The 22,282-nt window shown below is 39.6% G+C and overlaps 1 protein-coding gene and 1 long non-coding RNA gene across 3 annotated transcripts in view; one reads left to right on the top strand and one right to left on the bottom strand.

Moving 5' to 3' along the window:
- Positions 1 to 22,282, bottom strand: part of LOC144329323 (uncharacterized) — a 349,880-nt gene that overhangs the window by 274,943 nt on the left and 52,655 nt on the right. The window lies entirely within an intron of this gene.
- Positions 1 to 22,282, top strand: part of RAPGEF5 (Rap guanine nucleotide exchange factor 5) — a 122,111-nt gene that overhangs the window by 85,828 nt on the left and 14,001 nt on the right. For both annotated transcript variants that reach the window (XM_028750093.2, XM_077937004.1), the window contains exons 12-20: positions 9,760 to 9,838; positions 9,993 to 10,137; positions 11,705 to 11,802; positions 13,403 to 13,433; positions 14,272 to 14,350; positions 16,560 to 16,709; positions 17,927 to 18,024; positions 20,309 to 20,431; positions 21,020 to 21,198. In XM_028750093.2, coding sequence (XP_028605926.2) covers positions 9,760 to 9,838; positions 9,993 to 10,137; positions 11,705 to 11,802; positions 13,403 to 13,433; positions 14,272 to 14,350; positions 16,560 to 16,709; positions 17,927 to 18,024; positions 20,309 to 20,431; positions 21,020 to 21,198 — 982 coding nt within the window. The remainder of the gene's footprint in view (positions 1 to 9,759; positions 9,839 to 9,992; positions 10,138 to 11,704; positions 11,803 to 13,402; positions 13,434 to 14,271; positions 14,351 to 16,559; positions 16,710 to 17,926; positions 18,025 to 20,308; positions 20,432 to 21,019; positions 21,199 to 22,282) is intronic.

The raw sequence follows: 22,282 nt of genomic DNA, 5'->3' as shown, positions 1-22,282 counted from the left end.
TTCTGTCATAAATCTCCTGAAAGTCAGCTTCATTTGGTGACTGGGAGTTATTTTATTGAAGAGAGAAGAGGGAGGAATCTTCCACCCAGTGTACATTGAATAGTGTTATAAACCTCTGTAATGTTTCCCCTCAGATATATTTTATTATAGTTAAATTCCCTTAAATGCATTAGCGTAGGGAAGATGTTAGATCATTGTGGTTGACCTTTTCTGCACCTTTTTTCAGCCCTACAATCTTTCTTCTCAGAGATGAGACGACCAGAACAGCATGCTGTATTCTGACAGGAAAGAGGGCCAAGGAGCAGGGAAACAAGCTCATGACATCATAGCCACTATAGACATGTGGGATTAGTGTTCCTTTCCACCTCGTTTTCTCAGATGGGCTTCTCTTCTCTTCAAAAGGTGGTAGGCGGGCAAAGGCAAGTAGATTGATGGGTTTGACATAGAAAGCAGATTAGACTAGTCTGCACAGCCTATCAATGCTGCCATCAACACCCAGCATCTGTAGGCGGCTGACAAGAACCCATCAGGGTCCACCTCAGATGCTTGCTGTAGATTCCCCCTTTAAAATTTCAGGCCTTGGTGCTCCAACTGGGTCTAGCTGCCATTTTAATTTCCTATAAGGCCCATATTGGGAGAATGGTGGCTAAATTTAGCTACCTAGCACAAGTTTGAGTACAGTCAGTGCTCATCATGGCCAGGTAAACCCATTGTCAGAGGGTACTTTTCGCAGGAGTTGGCCCTGCCAGCTAGTCTTAGCATTGAATAGAAAATGTGGTTATGTGTTGCTCCGATGTCAATGTTTCCCATTTGTTTCACCTTTCAATTAGTAGAGGATGAGCTCGTGCCAGAAGCAAAGAGAGCAGCAAGGCTTGCGCCTGAACACCTCAGTGGTACACACTCCAGTGGTGGTGGAAATTCAGGGGTGCCATGGCTGTGTTGTGCTCCTTCAGTATGCACTGAAGGAAGTTTCATAAAGGCCCCAGTTTCAGGGAGAGAGAGCGAGAGAGACACTTGTGATAAATTATATGCAGTCTACAGTGCCAAATAGGGTCACAGGAGATGTGAGCATAAAATGACAGTCTTCAAACTTCTGCATACTAAGCCCCGCTTTTATGTGTAGTCTGTCATCTGGTCACTGTTTTGCCATGCTATTCCCCTCCTACATTAAACTTTAATTCTGTCACAATCCATCATACGGGATAAAAGCTGCAAGTGAGATGTATATTCGCTCCTCTTGCAGAGAAACCTGCTTGAAACCCGCCAATGATAAAATAAATCTCAGCGCAGTTTCCCAGGACACTCCCAGGACACAAAATAACATCTTGTTTTTCATCTCACACCACACATGTGCACACGCACACAGACAACATTTATAAAATAAAAATTGATTACTACTTACTTATTTATAGGTCATCCTAAAATGTATTTGTGGCAGGTTCAAGGCAGTCGAAAACAAATTTGTCATACATCATACAATTAACATGAAATTAATTGCTGCAAGATGAGTACTAGCTTAGATGGCTTTACTAAAGAGTTTAACAAATTAATAGAATATGATTTTTTATCATTCATGTATTAAAATTACCTATATCTTTCCCTCCCACCCAAAGTAGCCAGGACAGCATGATAGGACTATCAGTGGCTATTAGCCCTGGTCATTTCTTTCTTTTATAAGAAGTTTTGTTAATTTTCAACATATAAACATAATTACATAGAGTTTCCCTCCCATCCCAACTTACCCCCCACTTTCCCCCAGGACAGATCAGTCTATTAAGTTTTGCCAAATCCAGTTTGTGATTCCAGTGGATGTCATTTTTCAGGATTATCAATTGAATATTTTATAAGAGCATGCCACATTTTAATAAGGTCAGTGGAATTATCAATGGAATGTTTTATAAAAGGATGTCAAATTTTAATAAAGTCATCAGTCTCTTGTATTGTTCAATCCAATGAGATATAAGCAGAGGTTCCATTCCTTTCTGTGCTACTAGCATGCATGCTGCCACCAGAAGAAAAGTGGTTAATTATTTGTAACAGACGTCCAGTTGCTCTTCTCTGAAAATGGTTAATAGCCCCAAACTTGGGGTACATTCTACATGTTGACCCCGTGATATGGCTTATGTCCACAAATACACTCTGCTAGAAGGGCTGTACATGGTCACATGCCCACCACATGTGGAATGTTATATCTATCCTGTTGCAGCCTCTCCAGCACTGGAATGGGAGTGTTTTGCTGATGTAGCTATATCCTAATGGTGTCAGATGCCATCGCTGTAGTAATTTAAATGTGTTCTCTCATATGCGAGTTGACACTGATTTAAAAGGTTTTTTAGCCCACAAATTATTCCAGTGCACCTCCTCAGTTTATATATCTAGCTTAGATTCCCATTGTCATTTTATAGAATTACGTTGTCCAATTGTTAACTCATTAATTATTTTGTGAAGTGTAGATAGTAGCTTTTTTAATGTTTGTTTGTGTCTAAAATTAAAATTTTAAATGATGCTAGGAGTTTCATAGAATGTGCTTTAATTATCATTTCTTTAAGAGGCTTGACCCAAAGGCTTTAGACTCTGGGTGTTGTCACAGTACCTTGGAAAAGAAAGATACCAACAGAATAGTGAAAATGGATCTGGACATGGGTGATATACAGATTGCAGCTCATTCAAGGAAAAAACAATGTGTAATATTGGACAAATCATGTTATGGCCTCTGTTTTCTTCCAGCTGGAAACTGTAAAATATAATTATGATCCCTTGTCATGGGGGAGTGCTCTCATTTGTGAGGATAAATGAAGAATTATTATATTATACAATACAGTACTATATTGAGTTAGAATAATTCCCCAGGCTGCTGAACTAGGTTGGATTTAGGAAATTGTGATGTTTTACTATGTACTTTACTTCCATTGTTTCTTCTGTTTTTGGAAGATGGCTAAAACCACCTTAAACCCACCTTTTTGTATAAATATACAAGTAGTTATATGTTAATGCAGAGCTCCTCCCAGTGGAGGCATTGCCCCACCAACCTCAGTCTGCTCTCAGCCCAGCCCCTTTCTGCCTGGACCCAGCCCCTTTATGGTACCTCGGTTTTCGGATGTCTCCGTTGACGAACATTTTGGTTTTTGAACGCCATAAACCCAGAAGGAAATGCTTTGGTTTTCTAACATGCCTTGAAAGTCAAACATGCCACGTAGCTTCCTCTGAGTGTAAGATCCTGAGGCCTAGCTGTCGGCTATTGAGTTTTCAGTTTTCAAACATTTCAGAACTCGAACGGTTTTCTGGAATGGATTAAGTTCTAAAACTGAGGCACCGCTGTGTTGTTATAGGATGCGAATGTATGTGTGAGGTAGAACAAAGAGGGACAGTTTAAAAGTTGTGAGATGAAGTGTTAGTCCCTTTTAGAAAAAAAGTAGAACAAGAAGATCATCTGCATGGCAGAATATATTTAAAATTCAGATGAAGACTATAGATGGAATCCTGTTTATATTTAATCAAACCAAGTTGCACTCTTAGAGCTGTTTCTGCAGAGCTTTGCTCACAGCTGAATGAATCATTTGCAATGTGTAATTTGTGGTGAATTTAGTTTCCTTTGTGGAAACATCCGTCAGCAGAAAATTTACAGATGTGGTTCAAAAGCACTTAAAATATTTTACATGGCATTCTATTTCCACTGTAACATCATGTTACACTGGTTATTCCATGTTGCTGCTCTAAAATAAAGCTTGGTAACTGTTGGCTGTTTCCTTAAATGACCATTGTATGCAATTATTAATACAGAACCTAGGCTTGGTATCTTAGAATGATGGGGCTGGAAAGGTCTCGGATTCCTTCAAATTCATTCTGCATGTTGTGGCAAGATCAGGCTCCCTTCGGGTTATATTGCAGAACACAGTGTTCCAGATAATGAAAATGAGTTAGATAAGCTACACATCCACAGCGAAATCATTGCTGCCTCAACTCCAGTTATGGTAATCAACTTTGGCTGTGAAACAAATTGCATTGGCAGAATCTGTTTTTTAGAAGAAAATTTCTTATGGACTCCAGCCAACATCCTTAATCGTTCACACAGTAATGTTCCAGAGAAAGGGGCAAACCCCAAGATCTTAAGGTTCAGGCATTCTTTTTTCAGTTTGAAATTATTAGGCTGATTGTAAAAGAGGGTTCTGATGATAGATTAGTATGCCAATTTGTGGGTGGCTATATAAAGTTTGTGTTAATGTGTTTTCTTCTTCTGAATTTTCCGTCATTTTCACTATAATTATCTGTAGTGTCTTTAAAATTCAGTTTGTTCACATGTTACTGTGACACCTGTAAGCACATAATGCGCTTTCATGGACCTGCTCTTGCCACACACACTCAGCTTAAATTTGGCGTGAAAGAAGCCTGCCTTAGCCAATAAAATGTGCCGTGTCCGTCCCCCCCCGACTAATCACTGCAGAGAGAGGGAGAGAGAGAGCTTGGGAGGTATGCATGTAGGGCCCCCAATTGTTTTTGTGGTTTGTAAAATTGTTATTGTTATTGTTATTATTAAGTTAAATTTGTATACCACCCTGAAGATCACAGGGCGGTTCACAAGATAAAAATACAAATTAAAAACATAAAATACATAATAAAAGAGGAGCAAAATAAAATGAACCTCCCACAGACCATAGAATGTTAATCAGCCAAACGCCTGTTTAAGAGAGATGATTTGGCCTGGCTTCTAAAGATATGTAATGAATATCTTTTCAAAATACAGTGGTACCTTGGAAGTCGAACTGAATCCATTCTGGAAGTCCATTCGACTTCCAAAACTTTCGGAAACCAAGGTGTGGCTTCCGATTGGATGCGGAAGCTGCGGTACACTCACTTCTGGGTTTGCAGCATTCAGGAGCCAAAACATTCACCTCGCAAGGCATTTGGGATCCAAGGTACGACTGTACTATGATGACGATGAAGGCTCCAGGCGAGTCTACTTGGGGAGAGCATTCCACGAATGGGGAACCACTGCAGAAAACGCCCGCTCCCATGTTGCCACCCTCCAACCCTCTCCTGATGTCCGGGTCAATTCATATGGGGAGAGTGAGGTATTTAAGACCTGAGCCATTTAAGGCTTTATCAGTTCAAAATGTTACATTGAATTGGACCCGGAAACAAATTGGCAGCCTGTGCAGTCAAGCCAGGATCAGTGTAATGTCCTCAAATTGTCGTTGTCCTGGTGAGCAATCTGGCCTTGGAATTCTGCACCAGCTGGGGTTTCCAAACCATTTTCAGAGGCAACCCCACATATAACACATTGCAGTAATCTAACCTAGAGGTTACCAGAGCAATATACTCATGGGCCCAAAACAGTTGGTGACCACTGCCCATGGCTTCCTTTGTTCTATACTTCATCTGAAACAGGAAGTCACACATCTTCCTCATGGGAACGACAACTAAACTCCAGATTTGGTGCCACCACGAACAGTTCAGGAAAAGTGGTCTGTAAGAAGGGAGGGAAGCCATAGTCTATAGAGCAATGAATTATCTCCTCTCTGTCATTCCCTTCCAGTTAAACTGTTCTACAGTGATATTGTGGTAAGAAATTATTTATTTCTTTGGTAGCTTATGATTTTGAGTTATGTAATGATACACTGCTTTTTGTTTGTTTATTGTGGTATAGCGGATGTATCTATTTTCATGATTATAAAAATTATTTATGAGTAGATATTAAAATGCAATTATAATAGCTTATGATACTTCCAGAAAGGCAAATTGCTCATCAAGATAGACCAGTTTACTAAGCAATGTCCTTTAATAGTAAGATAGACCAGTTTACTAAGCAATGTCCTTTAATAGACATGTAATAGTACATGTCAAGTGTTGAAATACTTCTCAGGGAATTGAAACTAATTGAGAAATGGTTTAGTGAGCTTTAGTCTAGGCTGCTACTCCACATTATTACAATTCAGTAATTAGACATTATTTACTTCAAGTTATTTCATTTTATTTACTGCCTAGTGTTCATAAAGTGTTTCTTTGTTCAGTATATTGAGAGGTCAGATGTTTTGAGCTTTTAATTCTACACAGAAAACATACTGAGGAAATATTCTAAGGGACAATGTGATATGGGTGACAAATTATGATATGCAAGCTGCTACTTGATATATTCCTTTCGAGGGGATTTTCTGGCAACATGTCTACTCTCCTACGAAACATAACTTTCTAAATATGCGTAATGCTTCAAAACAATACAAAGCCTTTTGAGAGAGGGACTAAGTCCAGACTAGCATAAATAACCCAGGAAACACTGTTGCAGACAATTCTGATTCCTGATAACTCTGGTTTCCTGGTAACTGAGGTTATCAGGGACCAGTTTAGCTCTCACTGGACAAACTACAAGCTGGAGGCCATAGGTCGCAGCTTGTAGTTTGGCGAAAGCTAAATCACAAGCCCAGGTTCAGACAGCAGCAGGATAACCAAGGCGGAGCAAAGCAGCTGCAATCTCCCACCAGAGCCCACGTGATTACACAGTCATGCTAAGCCACGCTTTGCTCCGCCTTGGTTGTGCGAGCCAGACCATTGGCTCCAAAAAGCTGCTTAACTGTCACTAAGATGGAAAATTGCTTCAGCCAGGCAGGAGGCTGAATGGAGGAAGTGCGGCTTGAATGCAGACAGCCTGTGTTATATCTGAGAATAAAATATAGGGCTTTTTAATTGTCTGAAAGCACTTCTAGATGTTCCAAAATTTTGTTTTCATCCTTAGCTGTCATTTTTGTGGCTTTAATGGGAATGCACAAGTGTGAAGTTGCTCTTTACAATTGTATTTTGCGAATAAACACCTGTGTGATCTAAATCTTCTACACAGTTACAAACTGAGCCTGAGCTGTAAATCTGTTTCCGAATTCAATGGCTCTCTCAACCATTGTATTTTAAGAATGAACTATGGGAGTGGTATTGCAGGGAATGAGGTAGTTGATTCCTTAAACAAGTATACAAAGAAACAAATTGTGAAAATCTCTATTCATGTTGCCCTTCAAAGAGTAGAGAAGAGAATGGATAATGCCCTTTAGCTTACAAGTTGTGTTCAGTGTTTTACATTGAAAGAGTGTATTTGTTACATTTGTGAAGACAATAGGCTCCATAAACAAAAAAACTGCACAACTTAAAACTTGCTCAAAACTGTGGGACAAAATTTAAGCTTATAGGAGAAAAGGTATTAGGATATTCTATCTATCTATTTTTATTTTGAATTACATTAAGAGATTAGTAAATCAAAAACGTAAGAAATTAGTGTCTTACAGGCTTTCTGTTGCCAAAACACGCTATGCAAATAATTGCAAGTTTCCAAATTAATTATCCTTTACATATTACTTAGATAAAATGTGGGATTTGGCCATAATGGCAAAACTAACAATTTATATAGGGACAAAAGAGTGCAGACTAGATAGTAGTGAGATAACTTCATAGTATACTGGAATCTTTTCATTGAATAGTATAAAATAATTTACTAAATCCAAATATAGTTTGCTTTTAATTGTTTTGCATCAGTTGAGAGATTAGTAAATGAGCTCCTGGCCCTCAGGGAACAGGATTTTCCCTTGAGGCCAAGGTGGTTGACCTGGAGAAGCAGAGAGGGTAGTGCATGCTGCCTTTGGGGATACTGTATTTTGGTGTGTCCCAGTTCCAGGATGATAGCTTCCCTGCTGTCATGGAGAATGAGTGTCTTTGGGGAAGGAGGTCATCACTCTGAGAGGAGGAGGAAGTGATTCTTAAGAAGGGACTCATTCCTTGTGTGATGGGTAGTTATCCTCTCATGCCAAGGCTACTCCTCCAGAAGGTTGAGAAAAGCTGGTAGTGAGTGATTATGTCTTTAGGGACACAGGGAGCTGGGTATGTGAAGGGTCTGCAGAGAAAGTGGTGGGTGTCGCCTCTCAGCTAGATAGCCTGGTTGATATGTGTAGGGGAAAAGACACCGGTTATGGTGCAGGTTGGCACCAATGACACTGGGAAATGTAGTTGTGATATTCTGGAAGCAAAATATAGGCTTCTGGGTTGTAGTTTGAAAGATGGCTTTCTCAGGGATGCTGCTGGCTCCACATGCAGTGCCAACTAGAATGGCACAGCTGTGTAGTCTCACTGAGTGGATGAGACAACGGTGCCAGTTGGTGAGGGTTGGAGTTGGTGGGCACTGGGGAACATTTGGAGATAAGCTGGGCCTGCACAAAAGGCATAGGTTGAGATGACCATGCTATCTCTGCAGTACGGACTACTGGAGATGCTTCTCCCTGCCTTTCTGTGAGAACATTTGCAATCAGCATTCTTGTTACCTTCTGAGAGTCGCTCCCGTTCATTGGAAGAGAACATCCCCTTGTCTTTCAGAATGGTGATTAGGAAATCCTGAATGTTAAACCTCCCGAGGTCTTATTATCCAGTCAATTTCACGCATGCATGTAGAGTTCAGTGAAAATGGGAATGTGCAAATGATGCAGAAATTGGACCCATGGAGTTTCATACTTCTAACATGGAGCTCTTTCTATCCAAAGCATGATTGGCTTTTGATTCTTTAAACTAGAAAACTCTGCTTTGAAATCAGTGGGATTCAAGAGGCTCCCAGAATAATAGAAGCTTTGGATATTTTGCCTATTATCTCTTTTTTAAAATATTTCAGCTGGTAAAAAGACAATGCTAGATGATTTTTAATGTTTAGTTTCCATACTTCAGGTATTAATCGCACCAGCGTTTGAAAATTACATTTGATTTCATTTTGATTATTCATTGGCCATACCCAAGTACCTGCTTCACAGCAGTAAATCACATATCAGCTACAAGCCTATTAAATCCTTTGTCTTAGGGCTGTCAGACATTAGAAATTTCAACTGATGAATTGCCTGACTTCTAACTAGTTAAATTCAAATACCTGCACTGGGAAATCACAGAAATGTTGAGGATACTAAAGGGCAAGTTCAGTTATTTTTCCAGTTTAGGATCAAATAAAAGCCACTAATTGTCATTAGAAAGCAAACTTTAATATTTCTGTGTCCTTCACAGTATATTGATAAAGCCCTAACAGCTGGGTACCAGGTTACCATCTCCTATAGGATTTCACTCATGTTTTAATATGTTGTAAGAAAGGCCTTTCTGTCCTTTTTCCACCAACGTCTGAAGTGCATTTGGTAGGGATTTGGTGACTGAGCCCTGGCTCTGAGCCCTGGTTGGTGATCTTCCAACGAGAAATATATTTTTATTCATGCAGTCTGTGTACATAGTTACTTTATATATGTTGTATACTACAACTGTTCCTATAATAAATTTCATTTTCTTTTAAAGACACAAGTTGCGAATTATTTGTCCTTTTACTGTCTACATTTTGGGTATTCCAAGCTACACAACTAAGAACCACAGACTGAATATGTCAAACAATTCAACTTTTGGGTGTTTGATTTGGGTTATAGCATTGTATAATTGTGATTATTTCTAACCCCATGGCATACATATCCCCTGGTACAGGGATGGAGGTGTAAGAAACTGAAATGAGACATGTTCCCCCACTGATGGACCACAATTCTAACCCAGAACCCTTCTGGTTTATGAGTCTTTAGCAAACTAATCAATGATCTAGTTCAGTGATTTGGGATGAGCCTGGGAACAGAGTGTTTTTGATACTGAGTGATCTTCCATACTTATTGCCACTTTATTCCTGCCATGTTTTGAGTATTAGCTATGGCATCATGCCTACCCAACATTTTAGTTGTACTGTGATTTTTAAAAAATATTTTTTTTCAACTTTCTTTGCAGAGACTCTTCTAGATGACTTCCTTCTCACATATACAGTCTTCATGACAACAGATGATTTGTGTCAAGCTCTGCTAAGGCAATATCCTTCACTGGTGCATTAATTTAATATTCCCTAACCCACTTTACATTAGCTTTTAAATATGAGTCGTGGAGGAGGACCAAATGAACCTTCTTCATTTCTTAAATCTGAGATTTAATGTTTGCTTGGTTGTGGGTTCCTTAACTTGGAATACTTATTGTGCTAAAAACCATCAAGGGAAGGAAGAAATTATAGATGTTTCTTGCAGAAAACGAAAAGTATTGCACTTGGTGTCTCAGTGGACTTCACTTTACAAAGACTGGTTACATGAAGATGAGCATCTTAAGCAATTTCTGAAGGTATGTCCACACAGCTGCGTTTCAACACTATGTGATAATGTCATTGATATATGCTTGTAAATTGAGAAACAGATGGGAAGTGAACTTATTAAATGCAAAGACAACTTTACAGATTACTATAATTGAAGGGCATTGCTCTCTCTCTCTGAGCATGGGTGGTGGACCTGTTGCATGTGTGGCTTGGCATGCATTGTGGGATTTATGATGCATCTTTACCACAGCAGGTGAATTTGCCTAGTCAGTCCCCCACTTCTGTCTGCCTACCCCATGTCACCTTGCTGCGTAATGGAGAAGCCTGGAAAGATAAACCTACCAAGGCACTGGGGTGAAGCTGTACAGTACTGAAGTGTCCACTTCACTTGAGTGCTACCATCTCAAACTCTGGACTTGATTTGTGGCATATTTGCCACTAAGGTTCACCACTACTTTTCTAAGATCATAATCATCACCCTGCCTCATGACTACCATTTGACTCTAGCACAATTCTCTCTGTTGGAGAGTTGATATTAAAGGGAATCTATTATGACTAAGATCTGCAGCTTATTTGATCAGAATGCATGAGGTCTTCTATTTTTGTGACCTTTTATAAGTTTTGTGTCAGCATTATTGAAGCATCAGTGGCATTTATGACAAGTGTACCACCATTCAGATAAAACTGATCATCCTATTGTTGGGGTATCTGTTTGGAAAGGCATTATTAAAGGAGTTAAGACAAGGCTACCTGGGGGAAGAATCTTTCTTTTGAAAAAGAACCATCTGTATGCACATTGTAGTAAGGGAGAGTGAGAGAGAGTGACCAAGACTCCTGCTGAGCTGGAGCTGCCCAGAACTTTATGCTAAAACAAGCTCAGAAGCTAAACAGGACTGTAGCTTAGTGGCAGGTCATCTTCTTTCCACACAGAAGATCCCAGGTTCAGTACCCAGGATCTCCAGGCAGAGCTGGGTGAGAACCCTGGAGAACCACTGCAAATCTATGTACACAGTACCAACTTGGATGGTTCAATAGTCTGACCCAGCATAAGGCAGCTTTCTATGTTTCTATTGTTTTGTTTTATTAAAGGCTTATAAATATAAAGCGATAAGATCCTGAGATTTGAAATTCATTACTGTATTCAAGACAGTATAAGTACAGTCTACTATTTGTTAGTATTGCTGTTGTACTTTTGATTGTTGGGCGGCAGAGTTGTGATGAATCTAGTATTCCGCCGAGGAGAGAGAGATGCTTGGGAGCTTATGGCAGGCTTTAAGTAACATCCTGAAGTGTCACTTTAGAATGTTTGCACTGACTAATGAGAGTTGACACTTTTAACACCGTTACTTAGGAAGGGTACGGAGACTGCCTCTTAAGGCATCAGCTATCGTTGACTGGTGGATGTGTTTTAAACAAATTATGCGCTGAGAGATTTTAGCTTGAAAGCATTTGTGCAGTTTTGCTTTAACAAGCTAACAACTGATTTCCTGAAAGGGGTGGTATGATGTTTTGTACTTTAGCCATCAGATCAATTTGATTGATTGATTCTCTGTGTGTGTTTCTTTCTCTCTCTCTCAACCACTCCTTACTTTCAAGACAATATACAGGAATGTGTTAGATGATGTCTACGAATACCCTGTGCTTGAGAAAGACCTGAAAGAATTTCAAAAATTGCTGGGAATGCATCGTCGTCAGTAAGTTGCTGCTTTGCTTTTTAAGGCCTTTTGCAGAGTTATAATTAGTTTTCAGTTGACAATTTATGCTTTTGTTACTTGAGTGAAGTGAGGCCAGAAGCAGCGTAAGTGTCATTCCATGCGTTTAATATTTGTTCAGGCAACTACAAAGGAATAATTTGATATGACGTGTTTGACACATACAGCGTTAGCAGAAATAGAGTAATTCTGATTCCGTCACACTAATTCATCCTTCTACTATGACTTGTATTGTAAAAAGAAGATTTGTAGCTAGTTGTTACATTAATATGTCTTTAATATTTTCAGGAGGGAGGGAATTGTATTTAAGAATTTAGACAACAGAACCCGTCGCAAACCCACCCACTCACTGTGCTCTTTGGCCAACTGTTGTCCCAAACTCAGGCACAGCTGGCAGCGGACCAGAGTGAAGACTTTTCCGCTCTGGTCTGCCACCCAAGCACTGCGCCCCCCAGCTTGCCCAGGATCGGGCCATCTGAATTTAATGGATGGCGGGCTATCCCACCATCCTAAGCAGCTGGTCAGGGGAATTCCCCAATGACCAGACCACGAGGGAGTGCTCCCTGCCTCCCCAGAATTGAGAGGCCTTGCTGATGGGCCACAACTGCCACCCACCCTGTGGCTGGGTAAGCAGCCATTATTGATTTCTCTATATGGGAAGAACCTTTGAGCTGGTGGCCAATCCTTATCATTTTTTAAGTCTGTTGTGGTCACACCTGGTTTCCTGTATTTTTCAAAATACATGACGAGTGATTGAAATTATTTCACAATTTAAAGCAAGTAATTGCTCAACAATGGTTGACAGTGTATTCCTGGTTACTTCTGTATTTTCCTGTTAGCTGTGCTAGTGGTTCTGAAACTTTTGCACATTGCAGCCTTCTTCCTTTTTCAGACATCCTTCATTCCTTTCAGTTTTTTGACTGTGGTTACACCATATCCTAAAGCAGCTGACAAAATTGTGGACCTAAGTTGGAGATTTAAGCACAAATAACTGTGTGTTTTTTTCTTACAGGAGTGTGAGCTAAATACATTTGACTCCTACATTAAGGCATGCACTATGTTATATGATGCACAGTCATTAAAATTATATAATTGTTGAAAGACTGGATGTTAAGTATTGCCAAAGAACTTACTGGCTGAAGATGCGCTACGTATAGATTTTAAATAAACTTTAAATTCCTACATTGCTGGTTAGCACAGAATGCTGATCCATTTGGCTTTTAGGTGTGCAATGTTAAGATCTGCAGTTTTGTAAGAAAATTTCCATAGGAAAATAAGCACTTAAATCTTGTAAAATTATTTCTTGTCATATGAAACAAGGTGCTAGTTAATGACAAGCACTTCTGCCTTACATACAGTTGAGGTCAGTTGTAGCATCATGACTTCTCAGTAAACTGCAAGCTCATATCTGCACAGGCCGTATTGAATTCAGTAGGACTTATTTCCAGGTAATGCTACACTTGTTCCTTGGGCATAGCTTTTAATGCCCTCTTCTCTTTGCTCTTGTTAACGGTAAAGATCTGGAATATATCAACAGTTAGTTTCTGAATAGCAAGACTAATGTATTGTCTTTTTGTTTCAGCACTGTAGATGAATATTCACCTCACAGAAAGGTAATGCATATAATTGGTTACTGGTGTGTACCTTTCTTTTTTTAAACTGTCTAGTTCTTTCAATCTATAATGGCAAATGGCCATTAAATACACTGTTCTGTACAGGTAGCATTGCTAAAAGCATTTGTTCTTGACAGTTCACCTCTGCTTCTAGTCATGCAAGCTAAGCTAAAGTCGCTCTGGCATTATTAGTGTTTAACTAGTCTGTTCTGAGATGCCAGAATTCAGCAAAACCCAGTCAGCATGTCCTTGCCTGCTTCAAGTTAGACAGCTCTGAAATGGAGCAGATTTCAGCAAGCAAATCTGTAAGAGATACTGATTGCAAATGTCAGGGGGCTCTGTTGGAATAGAGGGTGTTGTGTTGTGTTGTGTAGTGTGTGTGGGAGACAGAGAGAGGGAGAGAGAGAGGGGAGAATGTTACCCAGAGAGAGGGGGGGGGGGAGAGAGAGACGAAAATGTTATCCAAAAATTTAGGCCAGACTGTGTTGCTGTGGAAATGTGATATTGTGGTCAAGGCGTTCACTATATTAAAGCTTAGGGGTACAATACTCTTCAAAATATGACGGTGGAAGCATAGAAAGCAGAAAATAAGATTGTGCTGAAATTTATTACAAAACCTTCTTGCAGTTATTCTCAGAATTCTTTCAAATTTGTACTACTTCCACTTGTCCAAAATGATAGCTCCCAGTTTATTTAGCCCAAACAGGGGAGGTGGATTTCTTGTTCCCTTTTCTTTCTTTTTTTAAACCGCCCAACCATTTGCAGTCAGATTTATTTTCAATGTTTCAGTAATTGCATTTTGTTCATTTTTCTTTTCTTCCACCTCCCTCCCTCATAGCATAAAGCCATTTTACATCAGTTCAGTCTCAAGGAGAACTGGCTCCAGAACAGAGGGACTGTGAATGAAACAGAGGAAGGTAAGCATAATGGATGTGGAGCAAAGGAAACAAGGAGGATGTCATTATACTATATTTCTGCATATATGTTGGAAATAAAGAACCGTTTTCAGTGACAAAGGTAAAACCACTTAAAAGACCATAGAGCTATGAGGTGAAAAGCATCCAATGCAATGAAAATAATGTTTAGTCTTGTGTCAAATATGGCTCTCTTCCTATGGAAATGTAAAGTGTCAACTGCTACATTAAATTTTCTCCCAGCATCTATAATAAGGATAAAAAAATCACATGGTGGAGGTGAAAATATATAATAGTTTGAAAAATAAATTGGATATTGGGATCATTTCATGTATTTACATTTCAACCTTTCAGGTGAAATGCCTTAAGAGTTTAATATTAACTCAGCTAAAGATGAAACCTGAGTTGCCAGATTATATGTTCGGCCTTTAACATGATTGATTGGGTAACCTGTGGCCCTCCAAATGTCCCATCATTCCTGACCATTATCAATGTTGACTGGGGCTGATAGGACAACTCTAATCAGCATGGGCATCGGCAGGAATTGACTGAGTGGTTACACAGCCTGGGTAGCTAAACCTGACCTCTGAAAAAGTTGTATTCCTTCATTGGTTGTCAATTGATAGACCTGCTCTCCATCTAGTGGTGAATCTGGCGCCCAGATGACTGCTTTTGGCTTACTGCTGAAAACCTCAGTACTTTGTCTGGCTAATTTCATCTCCCCCCAACCCTTAATCAATTGCACTGCTGCTACAATAAGCATCATAGCCCCTCCCCCTTGTACTTCATACCTCCCTGGGTAGCTTAACAATACTAGACTACACTTCAGTGTTTTCCTATATATATCCATCCCACTCCTGTCAGCAAAATGAGTATAACAACACTTTTCAGGACTGGCGTAACCCACACTCTCTCATCTGTGCTCCTGCCTACTGCAGTTTGATAATGATGGATGGTATCTGCATTGGCATCAACAGCATTTTTAAAAACTGTTTTTGACCTGAGTTAGAAAGATCAGGAGCTTTAGTCTTTGCTATTATCTTTTGTTTTTGATTTGATGCACTGCTCCCCAGTCACAGCTACACTAAGATTCTGGATATCTGAATGGTTTTCTATAGTGCACCACATCTCCACCAACTTAATACCAACTTAAGTTGCTTAAAAACAAGCCAAGATAAATAATGGGTATTCACTCTAGTTTCCTCTTTGTCTAATGGGCCAGATTTGCTTTCCTAAATGCCAGTCATTGCTATGAATTCATTCATTGGCTAGAGTACTTTTCTAGCTCTCCCGCCCCCCCAAGCTGATTTATGAAAATAAAACGATCCAGTTAAGGAGAGAATGCTAATGGGTAATGTTTCCCCAGCATAGCTATCCTCTCTGAAGAAGGGTGTCCTTTGCATGAAGAACTAAATACTGTGCTGGTCAGGTTTATTGCCAGTAAAAAAAAAAAAGCAAAGGACCTCTGGACAGTTAAGTCCAGTCAAAGGCCACTATAGGGTGTGGTGCTCATTTCGCTTCAGGCCAAGGGAGCCAGCATTTGTCCGCAGACAGCTTTCCGGGTCATGTGGCCAGCATGACTAAACCGCTTTGGTGCAACGGGACACCGTGACGGAAACCAGTGACAGAAACCAGAATGGTGGTGCTGTGGTCTGAATCTGCGCAACAGGAGGATGAGCACCTGTTCATCTGTCACAGCTCCTGCCAACCTAGCAGTTTGAAAGCACGCCAGTGCAAGTGGATAAATGGGTACTGCTGTGGTGGGAAGGTAAATGGCATTTCCACACGCTCTGGCACTTGTCATGGTATCCTGTTGCACCAGAAGATGATTAGTTGTGCTGGCCACATGATCTGGAATGCTGTGGACAAACGCCAACTCCCTCAGCCTGAAAAGCGAGATAAGCACCGCACCTCATAGTCATCTTTGACTGGACTTAACCATCCAGGGGTCACCTTTATTGCCAGTATAGCATTTTACACATTCAAATTGTGACTTGGTTTTGGTCTGGAAGCAGTATTAGGTTTTTTTGTCCTTGCATTTTTCTAGGAAATGTGCCTGTAGGTCCATGTGGCAGCAGCTGTGGCTTCAGCTGTTGAGGAATAGCTGTCAAACCAGATGTTAGCCAAAGCATCCCAGCAATTTGGAGATGTTGCACCCTTCAGTGAAATCTGCTTCTGTCTGTTGATTGAATTATTTTCTCTCTTTTCACAGTTTTTTGTCGTGTGTATATAACAGAACATTCTTATGTCAGCGTAAAAACTAAAGTATCCACTTCAGCTCAAGAGATCTTGAAAATTGTAGCAGAAAAGCTCCAGCATTCGCAGGAAGACTTGGCTCTGGTGGCTCTTTCATTCTCTGGGGGTAAATTATTTTCAGCTATCAGTAGACCCAGTTTTATTCTCCTTCATTTTCTGTATCTTATCTATAAAGAGAGGGCTGGCACTTTCTAGTGCAAGGATAGGGCTGTTCCCCTATGGGTCCACAGCTGGATGACCATAGTTACAATAAGGAGCTACTTAGCAGAGAGGAGTTTCCATGGCAACTGCTAATTCTTTGGTACTGTTGGATAATGTATTTCCACATCGGGTCTGGATTGCAAAGGAGTGTTCTCGTGTTCAGAAACATGTTATAAGGTTTGCCATTAAGAGATAAATCTCCCAGTTCATAATTTAAGCTAACCTGAGAGGTAGCTGTAAAAAGGGACGTGACTGTGAAAGAGATATTTCCCCTTTGGACTAGCTGAAGTGTATTTGTACATGGAGGAAAGAAGGGGGAGGAAACTGAAAAAATACGACTTCTGGAAAAATGTATGTTTTGTAAGACAATGTAAGTAATGGGGTTTCCCCCCCCCCCCTCAGTTTTAAAAGACCCCTGCCTAGAGTCCACACATCATTGTGAGAAATAAGTTTTCATATTTAATTCTTTAAAAGACAACAACCAAGGCCCAATTAACTGCCCCTTTGGGGGTGGGTGGGAATTAGACTACTGCAGTTGATCTGTTTGATCAGCCTGGCTTTGGTATTTTACAGTAGGATTTTAGAGTCCCCGGAAATACACTTAATTTTGTTACATCATGATATTATACGGGGAAAATGCATAGAAAATGGTTAAACCGAAAATGTGATGGGGTTTATCAAAAGGCAACTGAGTGGATATATTACACAGTGTAGATTCAAAGGTGTACATGTGTGTGCCCGGCACATATAGACTGCTTTGTTTTAACATGTTTACTATTTACTGTTTTCTGCCCATATTAATGAGGCACTTTTGCTGCATAAGCCGCACAGCAGTAGGTCAAGAGCTGTTATACCCATTCAGTTCAGGGATGTAAAGACAGGAGATGGACCTGAAAGCAACAGGAGCAATGGGAGATTTAGTTATCATCTGCCAGTAGGGGAGTAGTAGTAAGTGAATGAGATTGGGCTGATAGATAAATTCCTGGAGAAACTACTCTTAGTGGTTTCAGAAACTATAAGAAGCATAGATGTACTTATGATAGATACAGTGAATTCTGACTGTAAGAATGCATTTTGTTCTGCAAAATATGTCAATATTTCTGTTTTTCTTCTATACTAAAGAAAAGCATGAATTACAACCAAATGACCTGGCAATCTCCAAATCCCTTGAATCGTCGGCTCGTATGTTCGTATTTCGGAAGAATCTGACAGATACTCTGGTAAGGTTGTGTGTGCAGGGTTCCAAAATCTTCTGTTTCCCTCAGTACCCAAAGTAGCTGTGAGTTGTAAGGCTGTACTAAAAACCATGCTAGGTACCTTTATTAGGCCAAGCAAAGTGTTCCAAAATAATGTGCAAGCTTTTGAGTTCCCTAGAACTCTTCATTGGACTAGAATAAAGCCTCGGAAGGGAGAGAGAAAAAACAGCTGGTGTTGAAGCCTTGAGTCTACATCAGCTGAGAGTCTTGAGAAGGTAGTAAAAAGCCAAATGAGGCTCTGTCTAATGTGCTGGCTTCATCTAATGTGTTTTCTTTGTATGGCTGTAAAAAGCATTTAAATTGCACAGTTAAATCCCGTGGACTTCGCGTCACAGCTTTTTACACAACCTTTACAGCCAGGAAAACATTATTAGAAAATGAGATTAATTATTTTTACCAAAGCCTTATAGAGATATGTTTTATCTATACTGTGAATTTTGTTTTAAGTGACACCTGCACTACATGCATCTTAAGATGGGTAATTCCGTCAAATGGAAACTGGCATTTCTCATTGAGGGAGAGGGCATTCATACTAACTGCTTTGGTGTTGAATACAAGCCTTTGTCTTAGAAGAAAATATCACTCATATGCTGTGTATACCTGCTAGGAGTTTGGTGTCATATCAACTTAAGAACTAATAGATAACAGCTTTGGTTTTACTCGCTTTGGAAAACAGATGCAATCTAAATGTGCACAAGTAACAGCCAATCTCACCTTTAAGGGACAGCTGTTTCATTTTCTTTTTTAAAAAATGTCTTCATGTCCAGTGTGTCTCGAATCAATCATTTTTCATCATAGATTTTTTTTTTTATGAAGTCTTTTATCATGGATTCTGAATGGAACCATGTTTGGCACTCGTACTATAAAATATAATGCATTTGTTTTCTGTTGAACATAATAAAACATTTTACTTGGAACACAAACCTCGCTGGTGTAGAAATTCAGTTCATAGGCCAAACACATTTGAGATGTTGGTTTCAGTATAGCTGTGTTGAGGCATTATTAGGAATGACAGGATCTGTCCATTTTTGTTCTCTCGGTTTCTAATTTTTCCATTCTTAAATTCAGCTCTCCACATTTTGCAGAAATTTGGGATTTATTTTTTTTAATCCTCATGAAAATTCTTATTTATTATTAGCTTAATAATAATAACAACATCCACAATAATAACAACAACAACCATAACAACAACAACAATTTCATTATTTATATCTTGTGCATCTGGCTGGGTTTCCCCAGCCACTCTGGGCGGCTTACAGCATATATAAAAACACAGTAAAACAACATATGAGTGTGAATTTCTCCTAATAAACACTTTCAAACTACAGTTTCGACTAATACACACATTTCTGCAAGCAATTTCTCCCAATACAATGCATTTTTGCATGTTATTTTCACTAATATATTTGTTTTTATGCACACATTCCCAGTATATTTGCATCTTTGTAAACATTGTTTGGCTGACAAAGTTCAATCAATCAGTCAAATTATATATATAAGTGCAATTTCAGAGGATAGTTGTTTCAATTATCATATTTCAGAAAGTGTGAAATTGATCAATTCATCTTTAAATGCATACTCCATCTCCCCCCTTCCTCAGGTATTATGTCTGAGTCATAAATATTAATGGGAGCATGGGGCATAGGGCCATGTGTACCAGTTCTGTCCCCATTGCCCGCATAAGCACTCTTTCTACTCTCTCAGCTTCCAACCTTTCTGGCTAGAGTAGAAACATCTGAAGATGAATATTTACCTGCTTTCACTTCAGTGCATATATAACCCCTGCATGATTGGAAACACTGTGTCTGATCACACTGAGGTTTCCATGAGCATTCAGGTGAGCATGAGTAGAAGTCCCCTTCAGATGTTCCTTTTTCAACTTGGGGAAACAGAGAGGGCACAATATGTGTGGCCTGATGTCACTTACCTGTGCTTGTATTTTCTGCACAAGCTTTATGCCTGAACTGGGCTTATGGTTTTTTGTGATGTGTTGTGTTGTGTTGTGTTGTGTTGTGTTGTGTTGTGTGTGTGTCTGTGTGTGTGTAATTGATTCTTAAGAGTGGTGGAGTTGCCTAATGCAATAAGAATGGATTGATCTCCTTAGTATTGAAAGCTAATTCAGTCTTGGGGCCCATAATTCTTTCAAGGCAAACAGTTTAGACAAGGTACTGAAAAAACATTGCTTTATGGTCAAGATTTCAATTATGTATGCTTGTTCAGGAACTATTTCAATCTGTTATTGATTTAGAACCCTTTTGCTGAAAATGAGGAAGCCCAACAAAGGTCAGTGAGAATTCTGGGAATTAACACGTGGGACCTTGCTTTGGAATTAACCAATTTTGACTGGAGTCTCTTCAACTTGGTTCATGAGGTAAGGTGCAATGGATGGAAATGCTTGCTGTAATCAGTGCTCAGTTCTCCAGTTTGGGCTGTTTTCAACCAAATGTTTGCTCATGTAATGCCTTCTTCTGGTCATCTCATAGTATGCAACTTTCTGTGACCAATACAAGGGCAGGATACAAATGGGTTAAACTTTGAACCAAAATTCGTGTGCATAAGTAAAATGCAAAGTGTCTCTCATTGCTTAATGGAGCTAATTTTTACTGCCACCCAAATTAATTTTAAAAATCTAAATTACTTGAGACTTTGAGGAACTAAAAAGAACAGAGTTCATCAGGCTGTCATTAGTTCTCAGATTGAAACCTATAGCAGCAATTAGTGGATGCCAAGTTGGAAACAAACCGTTCTTGCATTTTTCATAACTATGTCCAGGAGGATAATTGCTGAAAATCTCACAAGATTACTTGAAATTCTGGACTCTTTCTGAACTGCTTGAGGTTCGTTCATAAATTATTAAAAGGAGTTGTCTGGCCAAGTATCAACAGTTACACTTTTCAGAATGGTTAAATTCTCATTTGCATTTTTTAAAAGCCTAATTACTCTTTTAACTGTCTTCCAGCAAGAGCTGATATACTTCACCTTCAGCAGAAAGGGCAATGGGGAAAACACTGTGAATCTTAGTCTTCTGCTTCAAAGATGCAATGAAGTTCAACTCTGGGTTGCTACAGAAATTCTCCTTTGCAACCAGCTCTGTAAACGTGTACAGCTAGTGAAAAAGTTCGTTAAAATTGCTTCTCAGTAAGTTTCAACCAATGTCAATGTTGAATTCACATTCAGTCTTTTAAAACTGTACTTAAGGATAATGAAATGATAGAAAGGTGTGTTGCTATGCCATGAATTTGACTAGTACTTTGTGATGTGCATATAAAATGCTACGCGAGGCAAGGACAGACTATTTTGTCTTAAACACACACGCACACACAAATTTAATAATGTGAGCTTTTCACAGCCAAGACGCAGCTGGGACAGCAATAGTATAGATTGTTCAGACTGTAGTGGAAGATTAAAAAAAAGAAGAACCGGCGGGCATTAGAAGCCACCCCAGAACTGGCCCTACTGAACATCTTCCAATAATAATGCCCACTTACATTATAAAGAGCTCATAACCCACCTACTCTCAGCAGCCAGAAGCATCCTAACCAGACACTGGAGAGAACTGTTAGGAGTAAACATGGACCAATAGTATCAAATTGTATGGGAAACGGCCTTACTAGAAAAGCTAACCAATAAACTGAAACTGACACGGGGACAAATGGAGGAAGACACTTTCACTCCAGTATGGTTCCCCTTCATCACAAACATAGCCCAACAAGACAACAACAAGAATCCGCTAACAGCATATGAATCAATATAGCTAACCTGATCCAAAAATCCACTCCCTCACAGTCACACACACATAAACAAATATCACTACAGCCAACCAACCAACCAACCAACCAACCACGCCTTAGGCCACCCCTCAACCTCTTTCACCACCAAGGAAAGCTAATAAGTGAATAGAAAGAGAACCTACACAAGTGACTCTGACACAAAACCCCACACATACACTAAGTAGAAGAATAGAAGCAGCCCCACCCTCCACCCCTCTTTACTTCCCAGCCTTATACTGCATGCAACACTAATGTCTCGCAACAAATGAAACTGATCTGTAGAAAAAACAATGCACATATTTTTGTAAACTAAGAAATCTTTAATAAAAATGATTATATATTTTTAAAAGATTCAGCGCACACCTATATATAGATCACAGATAGACCATAGAACTTAGTGTGTGTGTACACAGAGATAGAGTTCTGTGTGTAGAACCTCTTTCTTGTTTTAC

This window comes from Podarcis muralis, chromosome 12 (genome assembly GCF_964188315.1).
Source record: "Podarcis muralis chromosome 12, rPodMur119.hap1.1, whole genome shotgun sequence".
Classification (NCBI taxonomy): Eukaryota; Metazoa; Chordata; class Lepidosauria; order Squamata; family Lacertidae; genus Podarcis; species Podarcis muralis.
Note: the sequence above shows the minus strand (reverse complement) of the source record. Positions and strands in the feature narration are given on the sequence as shown.